At 31.3% G+C, this 20,813-nt stretch overlaps 1 protein-coding gene across 2 annotated transcripts in view; it reads right to left on the minus strand.

Annotated features, from left to right (window-relative positions):
- Nucleotides 1-20,813, minus strand: part of PHIP (PHIP subunit of CUL4-Ring ligase complex) — a 141,369-nt gene that overhangs the window by 60,963 nt on the left and 59,593 nt on the right. For both annotated transcript variants that reach the window (XM_084889481.1, XM_084889482.1), the window contains exons 14-19: nucleotides 20,576-20,729; nucleotides 20,019-20,153; nucleotides 8,608-8,736; nucleotides 7,200-7,425; nucleotides 1,596-1,733; nucleotides 733-916 (exon numbers count right to left, since the gene is read on the minus strand). In XM_084889481.1, coding sequence (XP_084745607.1) covers nucleotides 733-916; nucleotides 1,596-1,733; nucleotides 7,200-7,425; nucleotides 8,608-8,736; nucleotides 20,019-20,153; nucleotides 20,576-20,729 — 966 coding nt within the window. The remainder of the gene's footprint in view (nucleotides 1-732; nucleotides 917-1,595; nucleotides 1,734-7,199; nucleotides 7,426-8,607; nucleotides 8,737-20,018; nucleotides 20,154-20,575; nucleotides 20,730-20,813) is intronic.

Below are 20,813 nucleotides of genomic sequence, written 5' to 3' on the forward strand. Positions count from 1 at the left end.
TACATGTAAAACATATTTAAATACAACAAAGAATCATTATAATAAACATTTATATAATGTATTATCAATAAATAATTTTCATTATGCTTGTGAATGATATGAATAACGAGTAAAATCCATTGAAAATTTTATTATAACAAATTTTTAGAGTATTTTAAGCTACAATTAAATAAGACAGCTTAAGATTCACCTTAAGACATCTTCCCTTCATATCCTTTACATATGAAGCAAACAATCTAATGGGGAAAACTGAACAATAAACTCATACATAGATACAGATTGTAAAAAATGTTTAAATAAAGATGATGATGAGAAAGAGAAAATAGGGGAGGGAGATGGGAACTAATTATGGTGAATTACAGAAGTCAAAGAAACTCCCCTTGAGAAGGCAGCATTTGAGCAAACACTTGAAGAAGAATTAGTAATCCATATGGGGAGGTACAATAAGAACACTCCAGATAGAAGGCTAAGAGTTGATAAAAAAAACGTTGAGGTAGGAGGGAATTTAATGTGTTTTAATCCACTCTACTTTTCCAGCATCAACTCTCACCTGTACCATATGAAACTACTTGACTCATTCTAGAAAAAAATGTATTGCATTTTTTATGATTATTTAAAAAAACTAGCTCTTCAAATAAATTTAAATTACAGTGCTGTAAAGGTACTTTTGAGACTGTAATTAAAAATAAATACAAACAACGGGGGTACAGCAGAATCCGCAACTTCACTTACCTGGCTACACCAGCTGAGAGCTCTGGTACTACCACCCTTCGACTCCAAGCTACAAGATCCCGCTCTGTGGCTATTTCACTCCTTGGTGCATTGCTGTGCATTTGTCGTACTCCTTCAATCTGTCCACTCCGCCTTAGCCCAACATTTGGAGGTGAATGAACCTCTGAGGTAGAGCTTATAGAACCTTAGTAAAAATATAGTAAGTTATATTTAAAGATACTTCTCCATTAGCTTATAATAGAAAAAAAAAATCTACACTCACTTCCACATGAAACTTGTGGAATTATATTGTGACAAAAAATAAATTTGGAACTAAATCACAGGCAAAAGTTTAATAACAATAAAACATGGTTATTCAGTTTATTAGATATGTTAATAAATCATAAGTATTGACTGTTTATGATGTAAAATAATTATTTTAAAAATGCTCACCATGTATTTTGGGGGTAATGATATAAAAAGCAGAAACAGACAAACCCAAGGACATTTATGGTTCATAAATTTGCTTTAAATTTTCTCTTAAAGTTTAATAATATACAACAAAGTGATTAGTTGTTTTGAGAATGTGGCTCTTAATACATTTCATAAATTACTGAATACATTTATTTTTAAAGTTTTTCTAAGTTCTACATGATTATTATGGGGTATTTGGGAGAATAAACATATTAAAAATTCTATCTAGCGTTTAAAGCCTTACATTAGGAACATTAGATCAGTCACTAAATATTTTTCAAAAACATTATCATTTTGGCACCTAGTATTTCATTTTATAGATGTACAATATTGTTTAATGTTATCTCTACCATTAAAAATTTAGGCTCTTTTGGGTTTTTAACATTTCACATACAAGCATCACATCTTACCTCTACTTAAACGGCTGGTATTACTGGCTCCTGCTTCACCAGAACGCCTTAGGTCTTGCTCCTGTTGTAGTCTTTGAATCATACTGTCCAGTGGGCTGATCTCCTGATTCACTTGCTGACTTAAAACTTGATTCAGTCCTATGTAATAAGACACAAAATGAATACTTTAGTCAATTATTCAAACCATTTCACTCATTACCTCACTTTGAGTCCAGAAGTAAAAAAAAAAAAAGTACAATTGGCTTGAGAAGATCTAAAATGATCAACAGTATATAATGGCAGTAAATAGAAACATGTCCCCATCAATCTTAATCTATTGAAAACTGAAATGATATCTGAGTGCTTATCATGATTAAGCCACTCATATAATCATCACAATAACTCAATTAGTTATGTATGATTAACTCTAATTTGCAAGTGAGAAAGCCAAAATAAATACTTAAAGCCATATAACAGGATTTCATCTTAGAGATCAGTTGTGTTGGGATTTTTTTAAGGGAAATCTGATTACCTAATTTATATAAAAAAATAAATCTTTACAGCTTAATTTTTCAACAAATTCTTTTTTTTTAATATATTTTATTGATTTTTTACAGAGAGGAAGGGAAAGGGAGAGTTAGAAACATCGATGAGAGAGAAACATCGATCAGCTGCCTCTTGCACATCCCCTACTGGTGATGTGCCCAAAAACCAAGGTACATGCCCTTGACCAGAATCAAACCTGGGACCTTTCAGTCCAAAGGCTGACGCTCTATCCTCTGAGTCAAACTGGTTTTAGCTATTCAACAAATTCTTGAGTGTCTATTACGGGCTAGGGACTATGCCAAAGAACTGAGGATCCAGTGGTGAATAAGAAACATCAAGGTTCCTGACCTTCAGGGAGCAAACAATCTAATGGGGAAAACTGAACAATAAACTCATACATAGATACAGATTGTAAAAAATGTTTAAATAAAGATGATGATTAGAAAGAGAAAATAGGGGAGGGAGATGGGAACTAATTATGGTGAATTACAGAAGTCAAAGAAACTCTCATTGAGAAGGCAGCATTGGAGCAAACACTTGAAGAAGAAGAATTAGTAATCCATATGGGGAGGTACAATAAGAACACTCCAGATAGAAGGCTAAGAGTTGATACAAAAACATTGAGGTAGGAGGGAATTTAATGTGTTTTAATCCACTCTACTTTTCCAGCATCAACTCTCACCTGTACCATAGGAAACTACTTGACTCTTACTCTCATGGGATAAACATCTTTATGCTTTGACCATAATACTTTCGATTCAAATATACACGTGATTATCACTATCTTATCCTTTAAGCACCAACTAAAATGGTATTTCCATAACATTTCATCTGTGAAATCTTCCCAAACTATCCCTGAAAAAATTAGCAGTTATTCTCTCATTTAATCAAATATGTACATTTATATCTCAAGTGTTCAGCCAATACAGAAAGGAAGTCCAAAAGAATGGGTTCCTCAAAAGCCTGGACTGAGTTATTTATCTTAATATTCTAATTCTAATTCTAGCACAAAGCTAGATATACAAATACTAGATGCTCAGTGAATGAAATTTGTACATGGAAGTGTGTGTCCCTCAGCCCAGCCTGCACCCTCTCCAACCTGGGACCCCCCTCAAGGGATGTCCAACTGCCCATTTAGGCCTGATCCAGCTCCCAATCCAGGACTGCTGGCTCTCAACTGCTTGTCTGCCTTCCTGATTGCCCCTAACTGCTTCTGCCTGCCAGCCTGATTGATGACTAACTGCCTTCCCCTGCACGCCTGGTCACCCCTAACTGTCCTCCCCTGCAGGCCTGGTCCCCCAACCTCCCACCCCCACCCAACTGCTCTCCCCTGCAGGCCTGCGACCCACCCCCAAATGCCCTTCCATGCAGGCCCAGTCGCCCCCAACTTCCCTCCTCTGCCAGCTTGGTCACTCCTAACTGCCCTCCCCTGCTGGCCATCTTGTGGTGGCCATCTTGTGTCCGCCTGGGGGCAGCATATTAATTTGCATATTACTCTTTTATTAGATAGTATGTTCAATCCTGCTCAATGAATAAAATAATATTTAAGTGTCATGAAATCTAGAAATGCACTGACATGAGACTTGAGAAGGGAGCAATTAATATGAGGTGTGAAGGTATAGAAGAGAATATTTGATGAGATCAGACTTTTAACATGGGCTAAGAGAAGAAGACACAAAAGATATCCTTCAATAAAGAAGTATTAATGCCTGGCTGGTGTGACTCAGTGGTTGAGCACTGACCTATGAACCGGGAGGTCACCTTTCGATTCCCAGTCAAGGCACATACCCAGGTTGCAGGCTTTATCCCCACTAGGGGGATATGCAGGAGGCAAACAATCAATGATTTTCTCTCATCAATGATGTTTCCATTTCTCTCTCCCTTCCTCTCTGAAATGAGGGAAATAAATATATATATATATATGTATATATAGTATAAAAATAAAAAAAAATAAAATCAACCCTAACAGGTTTGACTCAGTGGATAGAGCGGACTGCAGACTGAAGGGTCCCAGATACAATTCCAGTCAAGGACATGTACCTTGATTGTGGGTACATCCCCAGTAGGGGGTGTGAGAAGGTAGCTAACTGAAGTTTCTCTCTCATAGATATTTCTCTCTATCCCATCCCTGACTCTCTGTAAAAAAAATCAACAAAATATATTTTTTTACAAAGTATAGTAACGAAGGTATAAATAAAGGGATACGTATATTAAGCTTATAATGTTAAAAAAATAGAATATTTAATATCAGTGGAATAAAATAATTGATTCAAGATCACATAGATAGAAAGTGGTAAAAGAAGAAAGGTAAATGTTAAAATGCCTATGGATGCTTCTTTCCTGGTATGATGTTAGCAAAACATCTCATATATAAATAATCATGAGTAATTTTACATAGCTCAAGTTTACAATTGAGGAAACACATTTAAAGTGTATTATTCATTGTAAATATAACAAAACTGCATTTGAGTCAGTTTATTATTACAATAGCCATCATCTATTTTTACCTAGCACTACAAATGTTTTTTAAAATATATTTTATTGATTTTTTTTACAGAGAGGAAAGGAGAGGGACAGAGAGCTAGAAACATCAACTGTTTCCAACAGTTGAGGGATGTGCCCACAACCAAGGTACATGCCCTTGACCAGAATCGAACCCGGGACTCCCCAGTTTGCAGGCTGACGCTCTATCCACTGAGACAAACCGTTTTTGGCTACAAATATTTTTCAAAAATAAATATTATTATAGATCTAGATTTGCAAACAGAAATTTAGTTAGAAATAATGCTGAGTTACAAAAAAAAAAAAAAAAAAGTATTACTGCCTAGCTGGCATGGCTCAGTGGCTGAGCATCGACCTATGAACCAGGAGGTCATGGTTCAATTCCAGAAGGGGCACATGTCCAGGTATGCCCAGTGGAGGGTGTGCAGGAGGCAGCCAATCAATGATTCTCACTCATCAATGATGTTTCTCTCTCTCTCTCTCTCTCAAATCAAATAAAAATAAATTTTAAAAGTATATAAAAAAATTCTTTTGTTCTATTTTTGTACTCTTTAATTCTTAATGAAAGAAACAATGTTAAACCCGAATTCTTGTTACCTAGAAACTTAAAAATTCTGTGACTCACTTTGAAGCCACAATTATTGCTATGGGTTATCTTGTGAACAAAACTATTGATAACCAGTGTCTATTTTATTTTCAAAATCAAGTTTACTTTTTATTCCAAGGTCATCTTTTTTTTTTTAAAGATTTTTTTAAATTAAATCTATATTGTTTTTGTTTGTTTGTTTGTTTTTTTAATATATTTTATTGATTTTGTACAGAGAGGAAGGGAGAGAGATAGCGAGTTAGAAACATCGACGAGAGAGAGTCATCGATCAGCTGCCTCTTGCACACCCCCTACTGGAGATGTGCCTGCAACCAAGGTACATGCCCTTGACCGGAATCGAACCCAGGACCCTTCAGTCCCCAAGCCGACGCTCTATCCATTGAGCCAAACCGGTTTCGGCCCAAGGTCATCTTAATATGAAAGAAAGAACAATGAATTGGAAGTCAAGTTGAGTTTGAGTACCTATAATTCCATATACTTAAACTTGGACAAAATAGAATCTTGTTTTCATTTTCTAAACTTAGGATTGAGATACCATAGAGATAAGGATTAAATGACATTATTTATGAAAGCCCTTTATAAAAAGTTAATGAAGAAAAAAATAATCACACTAATTAGTAGCACTAATATTTTAATAAATGAATCATTTCCTCATTTCCTTATGCCTAAAATCCCAGCCATGCTGTGTCTCTGAATTGAGACATTTTAATTTCAAATAATCCAGATACTCAGGTCTTCTGCACCGTACTACTCTCTACAAGTGGCAGCAGGGACTATTCCCTTCATGTTTCTCCACACCCTTCTTTCTAAGTGGGCATGTACAGTTACAAGAGCAGCCTTTCCTATGTAATATGTTCATCTTCATGAAATTTCATGACCAATCCTTAAGAAAAAATAAGTGGGTTCTCTATAATGCAATGAAATAGTTTTTTTCTATGCTGCCTATAGATCTGTATTCATTACTTAAGTTACTTATATTTTATATCCCATGTATGTCTTTTAAATATACTTGTCCATTATGCTAGAGTCAAGAACTTAAAATATCTCACAAACATTTTTCTACTCTAATATATAACAGAATGATTTATAAATTCAAACCTGGCTTTAACCTTCTTTATAGAGTCCATTATTTTCACTTCATAAATTAGTGTTGTTTCCTAACCAAAGGGTAGAAGAAGGTGTCTATAGACCTTTAAACTCTAATTCTGTAACTCATTTAACATTTACCTTCATTACATTACTAAAAGAGCTCTCAACACTTTTCATCCCTATCTTACATATAAACTTCTACAACTTGATCATTTTTGCCCTGGCTGATATGGTTCAGTTGGTTGGATCATTATCCCATACCAAAAGGTGCCCGTTTTAATTCTTAGTCAAGGCATAATACCCAGGATTTCAAGTTTGATCCTCAGTAGGGGCATGTAGGGGAGGCAACCAATTAATGAATTTCTCTCTCCTCCTCTCTCTTAAAAAAAAAAAAAAAAATTCATTAGATAAATAAGTTGATCTCTTTTTTTAAACAATCTTCAATGGGAATACACTATCTAATCTTAGTCTCTTACATCACACTATTACCCCCTTAGTAAGATTTATCACAATTTTTAAACATGTATCTGTTTATAACTGTGATTACTGACTACCACAGATTAGCAGGTGTCAGGGACAGATGATATTTTCAATATATGTTGCTGAATTAATAAATAAGTTGACTCATCTCATATCAAATATAGAAACTTATCCTATTAGTCCCTGGAGGTTATAAATGGATATAGATCAAATTAATGCTATAAACATTCTATGTTCCTTAATTATCTTGAAATCCTTAAACATTATTCAAAAACTTTAGGGAAGTATAGAAAATCATTTTACTTCTCATATATTGAAAACAGAGTGTTACCCAACTAATAATTTTATAAATTTTCAGTAGGAAAAGAAAAATTTGGTTGTCTATGAAAATGAACATTTACCTGAGGAAGTTACTCCCATCTGAGGAATGAGCTGCTCCTCCCTGCAATTTTCACGACCAGGAACTAATCTCTGATATCTTGATGGATGAGGGTTACCATCAACATCAACCAAAAAAGGAGGAGGCATGAGATGCGGTGCTTGCTGAGTCTGTTCATCTAACACAAAATTGTTGGCATCTCGAATAAGGGGCCGATAATCACTATGAAAGAACATCTGATCTGCTATCTTTAAAAAGAAAGGATAAAAGATTGGAAAAATAAAATTTATCATTATAAATTTCTAATAGAACGCAAACAATTCACCATAAATCATGATATTAAAGAGCAATATAAAAGAATATTATTTTTTAATTAATTATAAATAAATCTTTATATTTTATATATTGAATTTTATAATCAGAAAAGTAGCTACTTTGAATTTTCTCTGAAATAAGAGATTGAATAGATAGGTTATATAATTTCAAATCACATGATAAAATCAAATCTAGGCATAAATCATCCAACGGTACTATTACTTTAACATAGCTAACATGCTTTATCTTACTTTTTAAATTAACAAATGGGTTAATACTATTTTTTTAGCATTTTATAAAGGGTAAACATTCAATGAATTTATTCTCGGAATTAAACTTTTTAATGATATCACTTATACAATTTAAGAAACTCCTTAACTATATAATGAATATGGTTTATATAACGTTAACATAAAAATTTAACATTATCCCATTTTTTAAGACTTAAGCATTTTTTCTAAAACATATAACTATTAATATGAACTCATGCTTCAGATATCTGTAACATCAACATTTATAATGGTTAATGTGGAATATATTACAGCTAAATCATGAGTTATGCAATTTTTATAATCTTTTATACCACTCTACTACAAAAAAGCAATTTTAGTAACTCATCTTAGAGTCTTAATTATTTAAAAACATTAGCTACCATCAGTATGGCACACATTTGAAAGCCACAAATTTGTATCCCAGATAAATGAAAGTATCCATACAAATAAAATGTTTTACATAATTTTAAAAGTCCTTTTATGGATAATATCGCCCAACCCCAGTTTACATGATCCAATTTTAAGACTAAAATATAGATTGTTCTTGCAGGATACTTAAGTATAAAGTTCTTACTTCTGAAATATAAAGGTTCTATCTATTTTTACTTATTTAAATAATATATAATTATTATCTAATGTCTATTATAGGAAAGATTTAAAAATTGTTGTCTTCACCCTTCTCTCCAAAACATCAATCTCCAGGCTAAAATATCGCTCTTCTGTTTGCTGAAATATTCTCCAAATATGCTGAAAGCATAAATGATTCTCACCCCCTGCCCCATATACAACCACTAAACATCCATGGATTAAAAAAAACTAAGATATATAGTCATTATACCCTACCTTGTCATATTTGCTACTGGAGCCAAAGCCAAAAATTAAAAGATGTCCATGAGAGTCTGTGCATGCAAAATGCTGTCCATCAGGAGAGCATTTGCAGTCAAATACTGCACCATGTCCTTGGCCTTCAATCTGAAATGTATTTAACCAGTAATCAGAAAAATGCCATTAAAAAATAAAGAACTGGTCACTATTGTTACTAGAATTTTATGATGATATATAAGTATACATCCAAATAAAGTAAATAAGTATAAAGAACACAGTATAGTAACAAAATTTGTGAATATTCATGAAAAGTGCCAGATTAAATCTCTGAAAACCAAATTGTTCTATTTATCCACAGACCAAACACAATTCAGGAAATAAAACACCACCAATCTCCCCCACCCATAGAATTCTGCTTCATGCCTTTAACCCAGACTTAAAACGAAATTGCTCCTTACAAGCCCTTTCAACTTTTCTGCATTTAATCAAGCCCTTTCGGCAAAGGCTGACAATGTGTAGTAACTATAGCTTCTTTTTCCCTTGGTAACTCTTGGAAGTAGTAGCCAAAGATGCTCAGGAGACACTAATTATTTTTCCTTTTGGTAAATAAGTTCCCTTGTGGTCTGACTCATATTTTAAATGGTGAATTTCAAAGGTTAAAGAAAAGGTTTTTTTTTACCTGATAATTGTTTTCTGCTTTCCAGTTCCATTAATCCAGAACGAATGGGTTTCTCCCTGCAACCTGTCAATCAAACAGAGGTGGCCAATCACCACTCTGAATTTTTTTGCTCTCAGTGCTTCTTCACACTATGTTCCAGTTGAAAGCTTCTTTAGCAGTGTTCTGAAAGAGGTAAAAATTCTACCCTATCTAAAGCACATCTAGGGACTGAATTTCAGAAAAAAATCAAAATAGGGAGTTGACTCCCTAACAAATAACAACTAAGGTTGATTTTAAACAAATGAGATTGGATTTCTGGATTAGCAGAATCGGAACACACACACTTTATCAGGTAAGAAACACCTCCTCTCTGTTCCGGTATCCACTGATCTAGAACAAACTGAATTTTATTAGTATTATTCTGATATCCCAAGAAAGGTTTGGAAAAGAGAGAAGTGGTAATTTTCTTTCTTTAATGTTAAAAATATGGCATAGGGATGAATGTTCAGTTCAACAAATACAGAAGTGAAATTAAAATTTAGAAGAATAGTTGATTTCTCAAGAAAAGTCTGTATTTTGGTCAAAAGAGAAAACATTTTAAAAAGAAGGGCTCTCTCCCTAATATATTTAGATACCACATATGGAATTGCCTCAAAACTAAAAGTTTTCCCCTTTAGCTTGCTGAAAAGAAGGAATGAGCCCACTAGTGTTTATTAATGCTGTTTTAGATAGTAATAATAATGGAAAAGAATAACTTTCCTCAAAACTTAATCATACGAAAGAAAATTTGTGAACTTGAACTTATCTAATGTCTACTGCAGTAAAAGATTTACCACAAAAGTAAGAAAATGAATCCTATTTGAAACAGGACATGTCTTGATTATGAAGTAAGTTGGAGGGTAAGACAGCAGAGGAAGAAAACTGATTCTAAATCCTTGAAAACTTTTTAAAAATGAGAAAGAATATATTTCCCCAAGTTAACATTAATGCACTGTTAGCTATATAACTCAATATTTGCCAAAATTGAAAGATTATAAGCAGAAATGTCAGAATTCAAGCCTCAATTTCTTTTCCAAGTAAAAAGTTAAACGAAGTATCCACATCAACAAAGTTTAACTCTAAAAAGAATTTTACATAAAACAAGTAAAGATAAAGAGAAACTGCCTTGGCCATGTGTTATTAGATGTTTTATTTATCTTGGTTCATTAACTTTCATAAAAGAGAAAACAAAAACAGCAACTATTCCATAAATACACTCTAATATTATAAATGCTTCCAAAATTATATTATTATTGTCAGTTTAAATTTACAATTCTAAGAATATAAAAGTGGAAAGAGATATGAAAGAAGTCTGAGCAATGCCAAAGGATAGCCTTCATGCGATGTTTAGGCAATCTTGCTCTCTAGTTTTTTTCTTTTTGTGGGGGAGGAAGGGTAGTGGTTTGAGAATTAATCCACCTATAACCATGCTATCTATCAATGTTGCCACATTTACACTTAACAGATCTCTAAAAAATACCTAGGAGACATGGAACATATAAAGCTCAAAAAAAGCAAAGAAAAAAATAGCAATCTCATTGAAGACCAATAAATTTCTGATTATAACACATGCCATTGTTAATATGGCAGGATGTTATCAATTTTGTGTGTGCAAGGCATCTATATAACTTCAAAGTGATTTTTATATGGAGAAAATGAAAGTATAATCAATAAAATAAAAAATAGGTAAGATATATTAAAATATTTTTGGATTAACCTTAATCATTAAAAAAGGCACTGAAAGAATATGCACTACTCATGAACCAATTAGAAAAGATGCCGTGACCTTATTAATTAAAATGCCAAATTTTATATTTAGTAATGGTTCCTCAGTTAACCAACACACATAACTACAAAATGTAGACAAGGCTTTTCAGTTAATACAAAATAGGGAAAATATTTTACTTTCCCTATATACTAAATACACCCTTGCTATTTTTATTACCTATGCTATGATTAAGAAAACAAAACCAAATAAAAAGTTAAATATTTCTCACTAAAAATAATTTTATCTTCTTCAAACGGGATAAAAGTATAAGAATTCTCAAAGAAAAATTTAATGCACTATTTGAATATGTATTCTAACGAGAAAGCAATGAGGTTTATATTTAAAAACCAAAAGAAAAAAAATTCTCTCTACTATATTAAAGTTAAACCTATCACATAAAATTAAAAGTAATGCTATACAAAAGAATAAGTTAATATAAATTTAATATTGTATATAAATTATGCTAGTACTATTACAACTTTAGTAAATTAAAAAAACACACAGAATGAATGAGAAATGTTCAAAATAAATTTTAGATGAATTATTCCTCTAATAAAATCATGTATGCTTACTAAATATTATGAGACATGTTAATAAACACCACATAATACTTATATACATTAAATTACAACAAAAGCTGAGAAATCCAAGAGCTAGAATTTATTAATTAGTGCAAAAATTTAAAGTTAAAATAAAATAAAAAACATATCCAGCAACTATTATGTTATTTTAATTTTTTAAAGCAAAAGATGAAAGAACCAGACGAGTTAAAATAATGAACACATTTGTAAGAAAATTCTCAAATTAACTAAAGAATGCTGAAAATATTTCCAAGAAATAATGATAGAATTGTAATATTTAATGAAGTACATTAGTAACCTTTTTAAGGCAGAATACTATCCATAATTTCTAATATAATTTTTGTTAAGTAGAAAGATGAATAATTAATGGAAACAGGAATGGGGCCTTAGATCCAAGAGACCTTTCCTCTAGTAATAAGCAAATTATCTACTCTCTCTGTGAAATGATGGAGATACTTAAGTGATCTTTAGAGTCCTATCCAGATCTAAAATCCTAAATCTAATATTCAGGAAGGCTTTTTGAAAGAACTAGATATTTTAGAAATGAGGTATGCTAAAAGCACTACAATGAAGACTAAATTATAGGGTCTAAATCATATCAATCATGAGGTACATACAGCAGAATATGAGTATGTACTCCTAAAGGAACACAACACAAATCAGAAAGATAAAAAATAAGAATTCTCTTAAGCAGAATCATCTTGTTATGGAATAATTTCAAATCTATAATCAATGCCAATTTTTTTGGTCTAATTCATATTTTTAAATACATCATTGATTAAAACGGAGCATCTCATCCAGAAAACAGTACATAATTTAAAGTAAGTCATTTAAAATAACCTTATAATTTTATGGAATAGACATGGAAAGTGTCCTTTCTTAAATATAAAGAACCTTAAAAGTTTATCAACCTGAGAGAAAAATAAAGTTAATTAAGAATGTACACTAGTTACTAAAGATAGTCACTGTCATAATTTTGGTGACCTTTTAATTACTAAAATAGTAACAGCGTAAACAAAGAATATATGTTAAGGGAAGCAATCAACATTCCAACAGTCTAGGTGTCATCAAATTACTTTAAAAGATCACTGCTGGATGAATGTTTTCTTTAATATTGAAAATTCTTTATGGTAACATTATTAGATATGAATAAAAGATAGCTTCTTAAAATAAGTGGTGCCAAGATAAATTTACATACAAAAGGAAACTGGCTTGGTAAAGCCAGTAGATGTATAAAAGTGATTTTGAAGAATCAACTCTAATTTTCATTTAGAAAAAAATAATTATCAAAATAAACAACTCATCTTCAAATTTAACAGCATTTTGTTTACCATATTCTGATTTCTCTGAGGGCAGCAATACTATTAATCAAGTCCTCCTTAAAATCTATTTTCCTCCTTTGGTTCCTCTGACATGGTGTCTTCTAGACATTGTGATCTCTTCACTATCCTGCTAAATATAACTATTTCTAAAAGTTTAGGTGTAAGCTCTCTACACTGTCTTTCCTATCTCCATGAGGAGTTAAACACTATTCTATTTCTCTTTTATTCTATATCCAAATCTGGCTGCCCATTTCCACAACTATGAAACAGTAAATGTATAAAAATAAACTAAAAGGAACCAGTTTTCCTTCACATCTTTCATATTTCCAATAATATCAATTATAAAATCATCTAGCTTAATACCAAATTTATTAAATCTATCACTCTCTAATCCTAACCCTCCTATAAAAATACCAAGTCATATATATACATATACATAATTTTTCTTCCACAAATTTCCTACTACCTACTTCTATAATTTTTCATTATAATGTCACTAATAAAACTAGTTCTTCCCCCACCTGTTCAATTTCATACCTGAAATACTATTATTGGCATTCAAACTATTTTCCTATAGTTTCTGGAATATAAATAATTTGCCAAAAATCCCTATTCCAGACATATTTTGTGAACTCCTCTATGAACATGTATTAATATTTCTTACTTTGTTATTTATAATATTCCTCTTATTTGTAGTTATTTTTTTACTGATTTAATTTTTATTTATTGTTCAAGGCATACTTTCAATTCCTCCTGCCTAACAAAACCTTTGATCAACCACCTGAAGTGATCCCCCTATATCTTTAGATATAGAAATTATCTGCTCATACGCACGCTAACATTAGAAAATACTTATCAATACTTTTTTCCATGTATATTTTATCTCCCTAATTAAATTGCACACTGGTTAAAATCAAGTACCATCCCTTGTTCTATTTGCTAATCAAAATGTCTTCACCTGTGTGTTTACATTATACAGAATTTAAATACTTTCCCTTATAACTTTCAAATCTTGATTATCTTTGTGATAGCATACTCATAGAGCATACTGAAGAATTATAACATTCAGTAATTCCCCAAATATAGTGTGACAAACCAGAGAGACAAACAGTTATGGCAACAAATTTTAAGGTATGTCTTTGATACAAAGATACAGATAAGAAAGAGACAGAATCTCAAGAACTCCAGAAATCTGAAAGACAGCAGCAATAACTAAAGTTTATAATCAGAAGGCTGAATGTAATTCCTTACCCAGAAAGGTTGAAACAAAAGACTGGAAGCATCAAAGAATCCTTTTAACACACAGAATGCTGATATGACATCTTGTTAGGTGATGATAGGTAATGAGATAGATAGGAAGGAAAGAAGAAAGAAGGAAAAAGAGATAGAGATCTTGAAATTTGGATTCACAAGAGAACACAATATAATATACCTTTTTATATTGTTCTCCCTTTCCTAGATACATACAGCTACAATTGTCCAAAACTAAAATAGAAATCACACTGAGAACAGGTTAATATCAATAAGCATGTGCAAAAATTCTGAGTGGTGGATTGGCAGCCTCTGCTTGTTTAGAACGTTGCAAGGAGAAATTTATTGTTCTGGATTAGTGGACACTGGAACATTTTTTTAAAATCTCAAGTAAAAGAAAGGTTAACAGTTATAAAAATAAGAAAAAAATTAATTAAATGAATTATTTGGAAATTACTCATAAAACAACAAAAACAAAGCAACAATCAAATTCAGTAAAATTGCTAACAAAAGATATATTGTACTCTTCAGTTAAAATCAGAACCAGATAAGAGGCAACCAGAAAAGAGCTTTGAATAACATGACAGAAACAGACATGAGAGACAGATTCATAGACACAGAAAGAATAGAGAGAGAAAAGAGAGCAAGATAAAAGCAAAAGGGGCAAATATTAGGAAATATTTTCAAAAATTAGGAAACTACTAATGTTGATCTACAAACACCAATCCAAACATCTTTTATTTACTATCTAAAAATCAAATGGCCTAGTACTAAGAAATTTAAAAGTTTCTTTTTGTAACTTTCCAAATAAATTTAATATTCATTTAATTAAACTTATAGTTAAAACTTAAAATGTGCTGTGATAATTTAAGAGAAAAAGGGCTAAAAAAAAAACCAAACAAACAACTTTTAAATTTAGAGACATTTATGCTTATATAAACTTAACCTGCCTACCTCTTTCAGGGAATTAAAATATTAAAAAAGCCCACAAATTCAATTCAGTGAATTTGCATACATTTTCAAGTTATTTCCGGGACTAATTTATCTGCTTCTCAGTAATTAATTGGAGTTTAGAACTTTTAAACTAGAGTTCAGAACTTTCATCAAAACAAAGCTATACTGATATTTACCTTCTGCCACTACCAAACACAAATATGTGGGCTTACAAACTATACCCAGAGAGTTAAGAATATTCTTAATATACACTATCTGCCTTCAAAAGAATGTCCAAATATACTCTACTTTTGTCCTGAACACTCAAGTTATATAAGGACTGTTCAGCTGAAACATGAATAAGTTTACATAGTTTTAAAAAGAATGTAGGTAAGTAAAGTTTAAGTTTGAGAATTCAGGTTTTTAAAAAATAAATTAAAAAAAAAATAGAATAAATTTGTCTTATGTTTATAACCTCGACAATATCCTCTTTAGCTTCTTTCTTTGGTTCATTTAAAGAAAAAAAATAAGGGTTCAATGTTTCTACCTTATATATTATGCTTTTCCAACAAGTGCTTTTAAAAATTTACCTTAAAATTATTTCATTTTTAAAAATGAGACAAGAGGAAGAGTACAAGGAATATACACTGTCCATTCCATTTCATTCCCTATGTCACTTGTCATGTACTTCTTATAAGTAACAAAAACCCAGTATCTATTCTCCAAATGCTTTTATTATTCAACTCCTCTATTAAACATAAAGCTAGCAGTAAAAATAATGAAAATCACTCCACTTTTATAGAAAATTTCACTAGCAGGTTGAGAATTTATAAGATTTGAAAATGAAATGAAATTGGCGTATTATGTTAGGGTATTACTATGTAAGAAATTAAATCTTTATCTCAACTCTCAGTCTCAAAAGTGTTGTTTATATATTTGGGTGATACTAAAATAAAGTATAAGATCTTTTTAAAATATATTTTATTGATTTTTTACCGAGAGGGATAGTTAGAAATACCAATGAGAGAGAATCATCGATCAGCTGCCGCTTGCACACCCCCTACTGGGGACGTGCCAGCAACCAAGGTATGTGCCCTTGACCGGAATCGAACCCGGGACCTTTCAGTCCGCAGACTGATGCTCTATCCACTGAGCCAAACCGGTTTCCGCCTAAAGTATAAGATTTTTAAGTGTTATCATAGCTTGCTGCAGAAAAAAAAGAGTATTTACCTGAATGATGACTATCAGTGCAATATTAAAATATTAATGGCTCAATATTTCAAATTTATTAAATGCATTAAAAAGTTGTTAAAACATAATATATACTAAACATGGTCATTTAATCATTTAAAAATTCAACCTTTCACCTTTAAAAGGCTTTCTGATGATACAGGATTTTTTACAATTTCTAAAATTTCATAAAACAATTTTAACTTATGGAATAAATAAGTGTAATACAATGCTTTTTTATAATTTATTTATAAGATTTGGAAACAAAATAATTACTTATTGCATTATTTCATTACCTTTTACAAAGGTATAACTTTCAAATAGAAAATTCAATGATCAAAAAAAGGGGGAGCCTGGGCTAGTTTTCCCAGTGGTTAGTGTCGGCTATAGACTGAAGGGTTGTGTGTTTGATTCCCGGTAAAGGGCAAACATCTCTACCTCTGTTGCAAGCTCAATCCCTGGCTCTGGTCCAAGCATGTGAGGGAGGCAACCAAAACCAATCTATGTGTCTCCCTCACATCGATGTTTGTATCTGTCTTTCTCTCTCTCCTCTCCCCCTCACCTCCTCCCTATTCTCTCAAGAAAAAAAAAAAAAAATCAATGGAAAAAATATCCTCGTGAGGATTTTTTTTTTTTTAAGGGGAGAGGCTGTGTGTGATCAATATTGAAACAGTATTCTAAAAAATAGTTAATAAAAACCTGTTTTAAGAATTTGTATGTAAATTTTTTGTTCTTTTAAAGGCAAAATTTAGCATTGGACAGTGTGGCTCAGTTGGTTGAGCATCTTCCCATGCACTGACAATTCACTGGTTAAATTACTTGTTGGGGCACAAGTTGTAGGCTCAATCCCCAGTAGGGGGCATGCAGGAGGCAGCAGATTAAGGTTTCTTTCTCATGAAGTTTCTCTCCCTTCCTCTCTCTCTTAAAATAAATTAAAACATATTTAAAATAAATAAATAAAGGCACCAGTGAAATTCCTTAATTTCTGGCCAGAGATTTAATGGTGAACTTACTTATTCATGTTATAAGTTTGATTTTAAAACTCACACAAAATACTAATATTACAAATCATAATAATAATTGATCTAAACTTTTACCATAACTAGTGCCTTTACATAGGAAACAAAACATTTACTATTTGAATTTATGATTACTAGTTCAACTTAATGTCAGGAATTGAATTTGTACTCAATCAACATATGGTATTTTAGCAACACCAAAGCTTATTAGCTACAGAGAGCCAAAAAGTTATAACTACAGCCAACATTCAACATTTAAGATAGTGTACAGAGAATACAAGCTTCTACTCCTCCCTCAAGTTATTTTTATTTTCTTAATAGCAATGCTGGATGCTTTATCTTCCATATGCTCACAGATAAAACAATGAAAAAACACACACACAAAGGAGTAAAGAACAAAAACCAGGGTACGTAGATGACTCCAAATTAAGAGTAAAAAATTGTCAAGCCAAATTATATCTTACGAGATCTACTTGGAAGTAATTTCATTTAAAAAATATTTTCCCAGTGCACACATCACTAACTGGGTAGAGTTGGAAGTTAGCTGTGCAATAACTTAACCCAACTAGAGACAGCATTAAGAAAACATTAACAAAGGACAGAAAACCATGGTTTTAAGTTATAATAGCTGTGACCTAGTTGACTCTAGGCAAAGAATTTATCTCTGTGTAGTTTCTCCATTTGCAAAGCCAATAATAGTAAAATCTACTACCCTTATTAAGTTTTCATAAGATACTGATGAAATAATATGTAGAAGCACTTTGGAAGCCTTTAAAAATCATCAAAAAAATTAAACAGCGTATTTTTATGTTAATAAAGAACTTATTTTCGGTTTTGTTAAATGCAAGACTTATTTTTAATCCTTTTTGTTTTTGTTTTTTTTTGAACAGTTTGAAGAGTCTATGAATACTATGCTATTCTACTTATTACATAAATTTGTTTCTTCTGCCATTTAAAGGCCTTTGGTTTCTTATTAAAAAGAGCAGGGAAAATATCCTTATCTAAAAAACTCATTAACCAAGGAATAATTTTTAAGGCAGTATTATAACTAACCTCCTTTGCTAATTTCAAAGAGTATACAATATAACATTGATGACTTCTACTCCTGATTATATCACTAAATTGTAATGATCTAAGAGTAAATAATTTCAATCTCAAGGTGCTTCAACTTTTATATCTGCTTTAAAATGGAATATTAGTGTGATAGACTTACCTGACAACAAATAAATTCACCTTTATAACTTAAAGGTGACAGCAGTACTCAAGTAAGAGAAAACTTTCCCTATAAACACTTTAATATATCAATGCCCTTTGAAAATATAAGAAATTACTAAATAAAGTAATAAATGTATAGACAAATGTTTTCTTTTGAAACTTTAAAGACACACCGAGAAATGACTAATTTCCATATTCAATAGAAATGTCCCCAAAAGAAGCAAACCAGAAACACAAGGACAGAAAGAAAAGGGAAAATACTCTTTACCAGAAGCATATTTAAAGATTTGTTTTAAAAAAGTCTCTTCTATACATATAATCACTAAGGAAATCCATCCATCACTAACAATTGTACCACAAATAAATTAGTGTTGTTTTTTTAGAAAAGAATTTGACAAATCTTATTTCTTACCTTATTGTACATTAAGGCATATCAATAAAGACAGCTACAATTAATTCCTTCATTAATAAAAATCCTTTTTTTATTATCTTCTGCTTAATCCTCCTTCAACTGTTTTGATCAATGATTTCTTACTACATAGATGTAGCTTTACTATGATTATCAATCAACTATGGGATCACTTTCATGAAATTTTTTGACAAAGTATTATATTTCCCAAGACTATTTTGTCAAACAATTGTTTTTGCAAAATAACTGATCAACCACAATATTAGTTGTATTATTTTATGATTTATTACCAAAGATTTCTATCCTTGATTTCCAAAAATAGCTAAACATGCCAAAATAGTAGACATATTTTTGTTTTTATTTTTAAAAGATAAAATTTATGTATAGGAAGTAGAGTAAAAAAATGTAACTAAGCAATATTTAAGCAGCACTTCTTGGAAACACTATAGAGTAAAATGTGAGATCAAACCACTGTAATTCAAGTATTCAGCAAAATATACTAAAATCAATATAAGCATCAAAATATGGAGAAAAAAGTGCTTAATCACAAATAAATATCTAATATACTACAATTTGATAAAAGGAAAGAATGACTGATTCTTTGGCTTTCGTTTTAAAATGGGTGTATTTTAATTAAATTATGTTGTACTATAGGACAACAGGTGAAATACAACAACACAATGTAAAAATTTATAATTTCTTCACATTTTCCCAAACTTTCATTCTATCTCTATAGTATTGTCATACTTTTTCTCACCAAAGTTTCACTATTAAAACTATTTTAAAAATTAGCTTAGTTATCATATTCATATGTATTGTAACATATACTATTAATTTTCCTTTAAATATAGCATGTAAATAAATGTGAAATAAGCAACTTTTTGAAACTTTAAGTCAAAATAATGTCTGAACTTATTCTTAAATGGATTTCCTTTGTGATATGCAGAGTACCTGAGTCAATAAATCCCCAAATCTTTAATAGCTATAAAGAGACTAATAATTACCATATTGAAGTAAGATCGAATTTTGACTCCTCTTGCCAGATCCCATACTATCACGTTTCCATCATGACCAGCAGAAAAGAGAACTCTTGGATCAAATGGGTGTGGCTCAAGAACAAATACCTCATCTTCATGACCCTAAAGTATTTTTGAAGTAGCAAAGAATTATAAATGTTAAAGAAGAAAATTCCAACAATATGGAAACATTTCAAAGTTCTGAGTTTTCAGAATTATTAAGGTGGCAAAATCTTCATCTTTATCAATGTATAATACCAAAGCTGAGCTAATATCACTGTCCAGAGTTTTGCTATTATTTGCTAAAACTTGAGAATACTATTGATGAAGCCCTACATACCAAAAAAAAAAAAACCCAGCATGCATCTATATTTCCAAGCCAAACCCATTTAATTGTATTTTAAAATTATTTCCAATCTCTGGCAAATTACCCATCTAGCAAAGTTATGAGATTTTTAACTAACTTAAGACTATTCCTAAATGGACATACTCCATTCTACAATCAATTTTAATTATACCAAATAAATTTTAATCTTTTTTCTCACCATCAGGACATGTATTAGTTGACCGGTGTAAGAGTTCCAAACTTTCAGAGTCATGTTATTAACTGCAGTTATAACTGTATTGTCATGTCGATCCCACGCCACCATAGTTACTTTCATCTTTGTGATTTTATCTTCTATTCCTTGAAGGTTTTGACTGAAAGTGATGGAGGAAGTATTTGTTTACACTGACACTATTTATTAAAATACAAATATAACAAAAACCTAGAGAGGATCCAAG

Source organism: Pipistrellus hanaki, assembly GCF_964339955.1.
Source record: "Pipistrellus hanaki genome assembly, chromosome: 7".
NCBI lineage: Eukaryota > Metazoa > Chordata > Mammalia > Chiroptera > Vespertilionidae > Pipistrellus > Pipistrellus hanaki.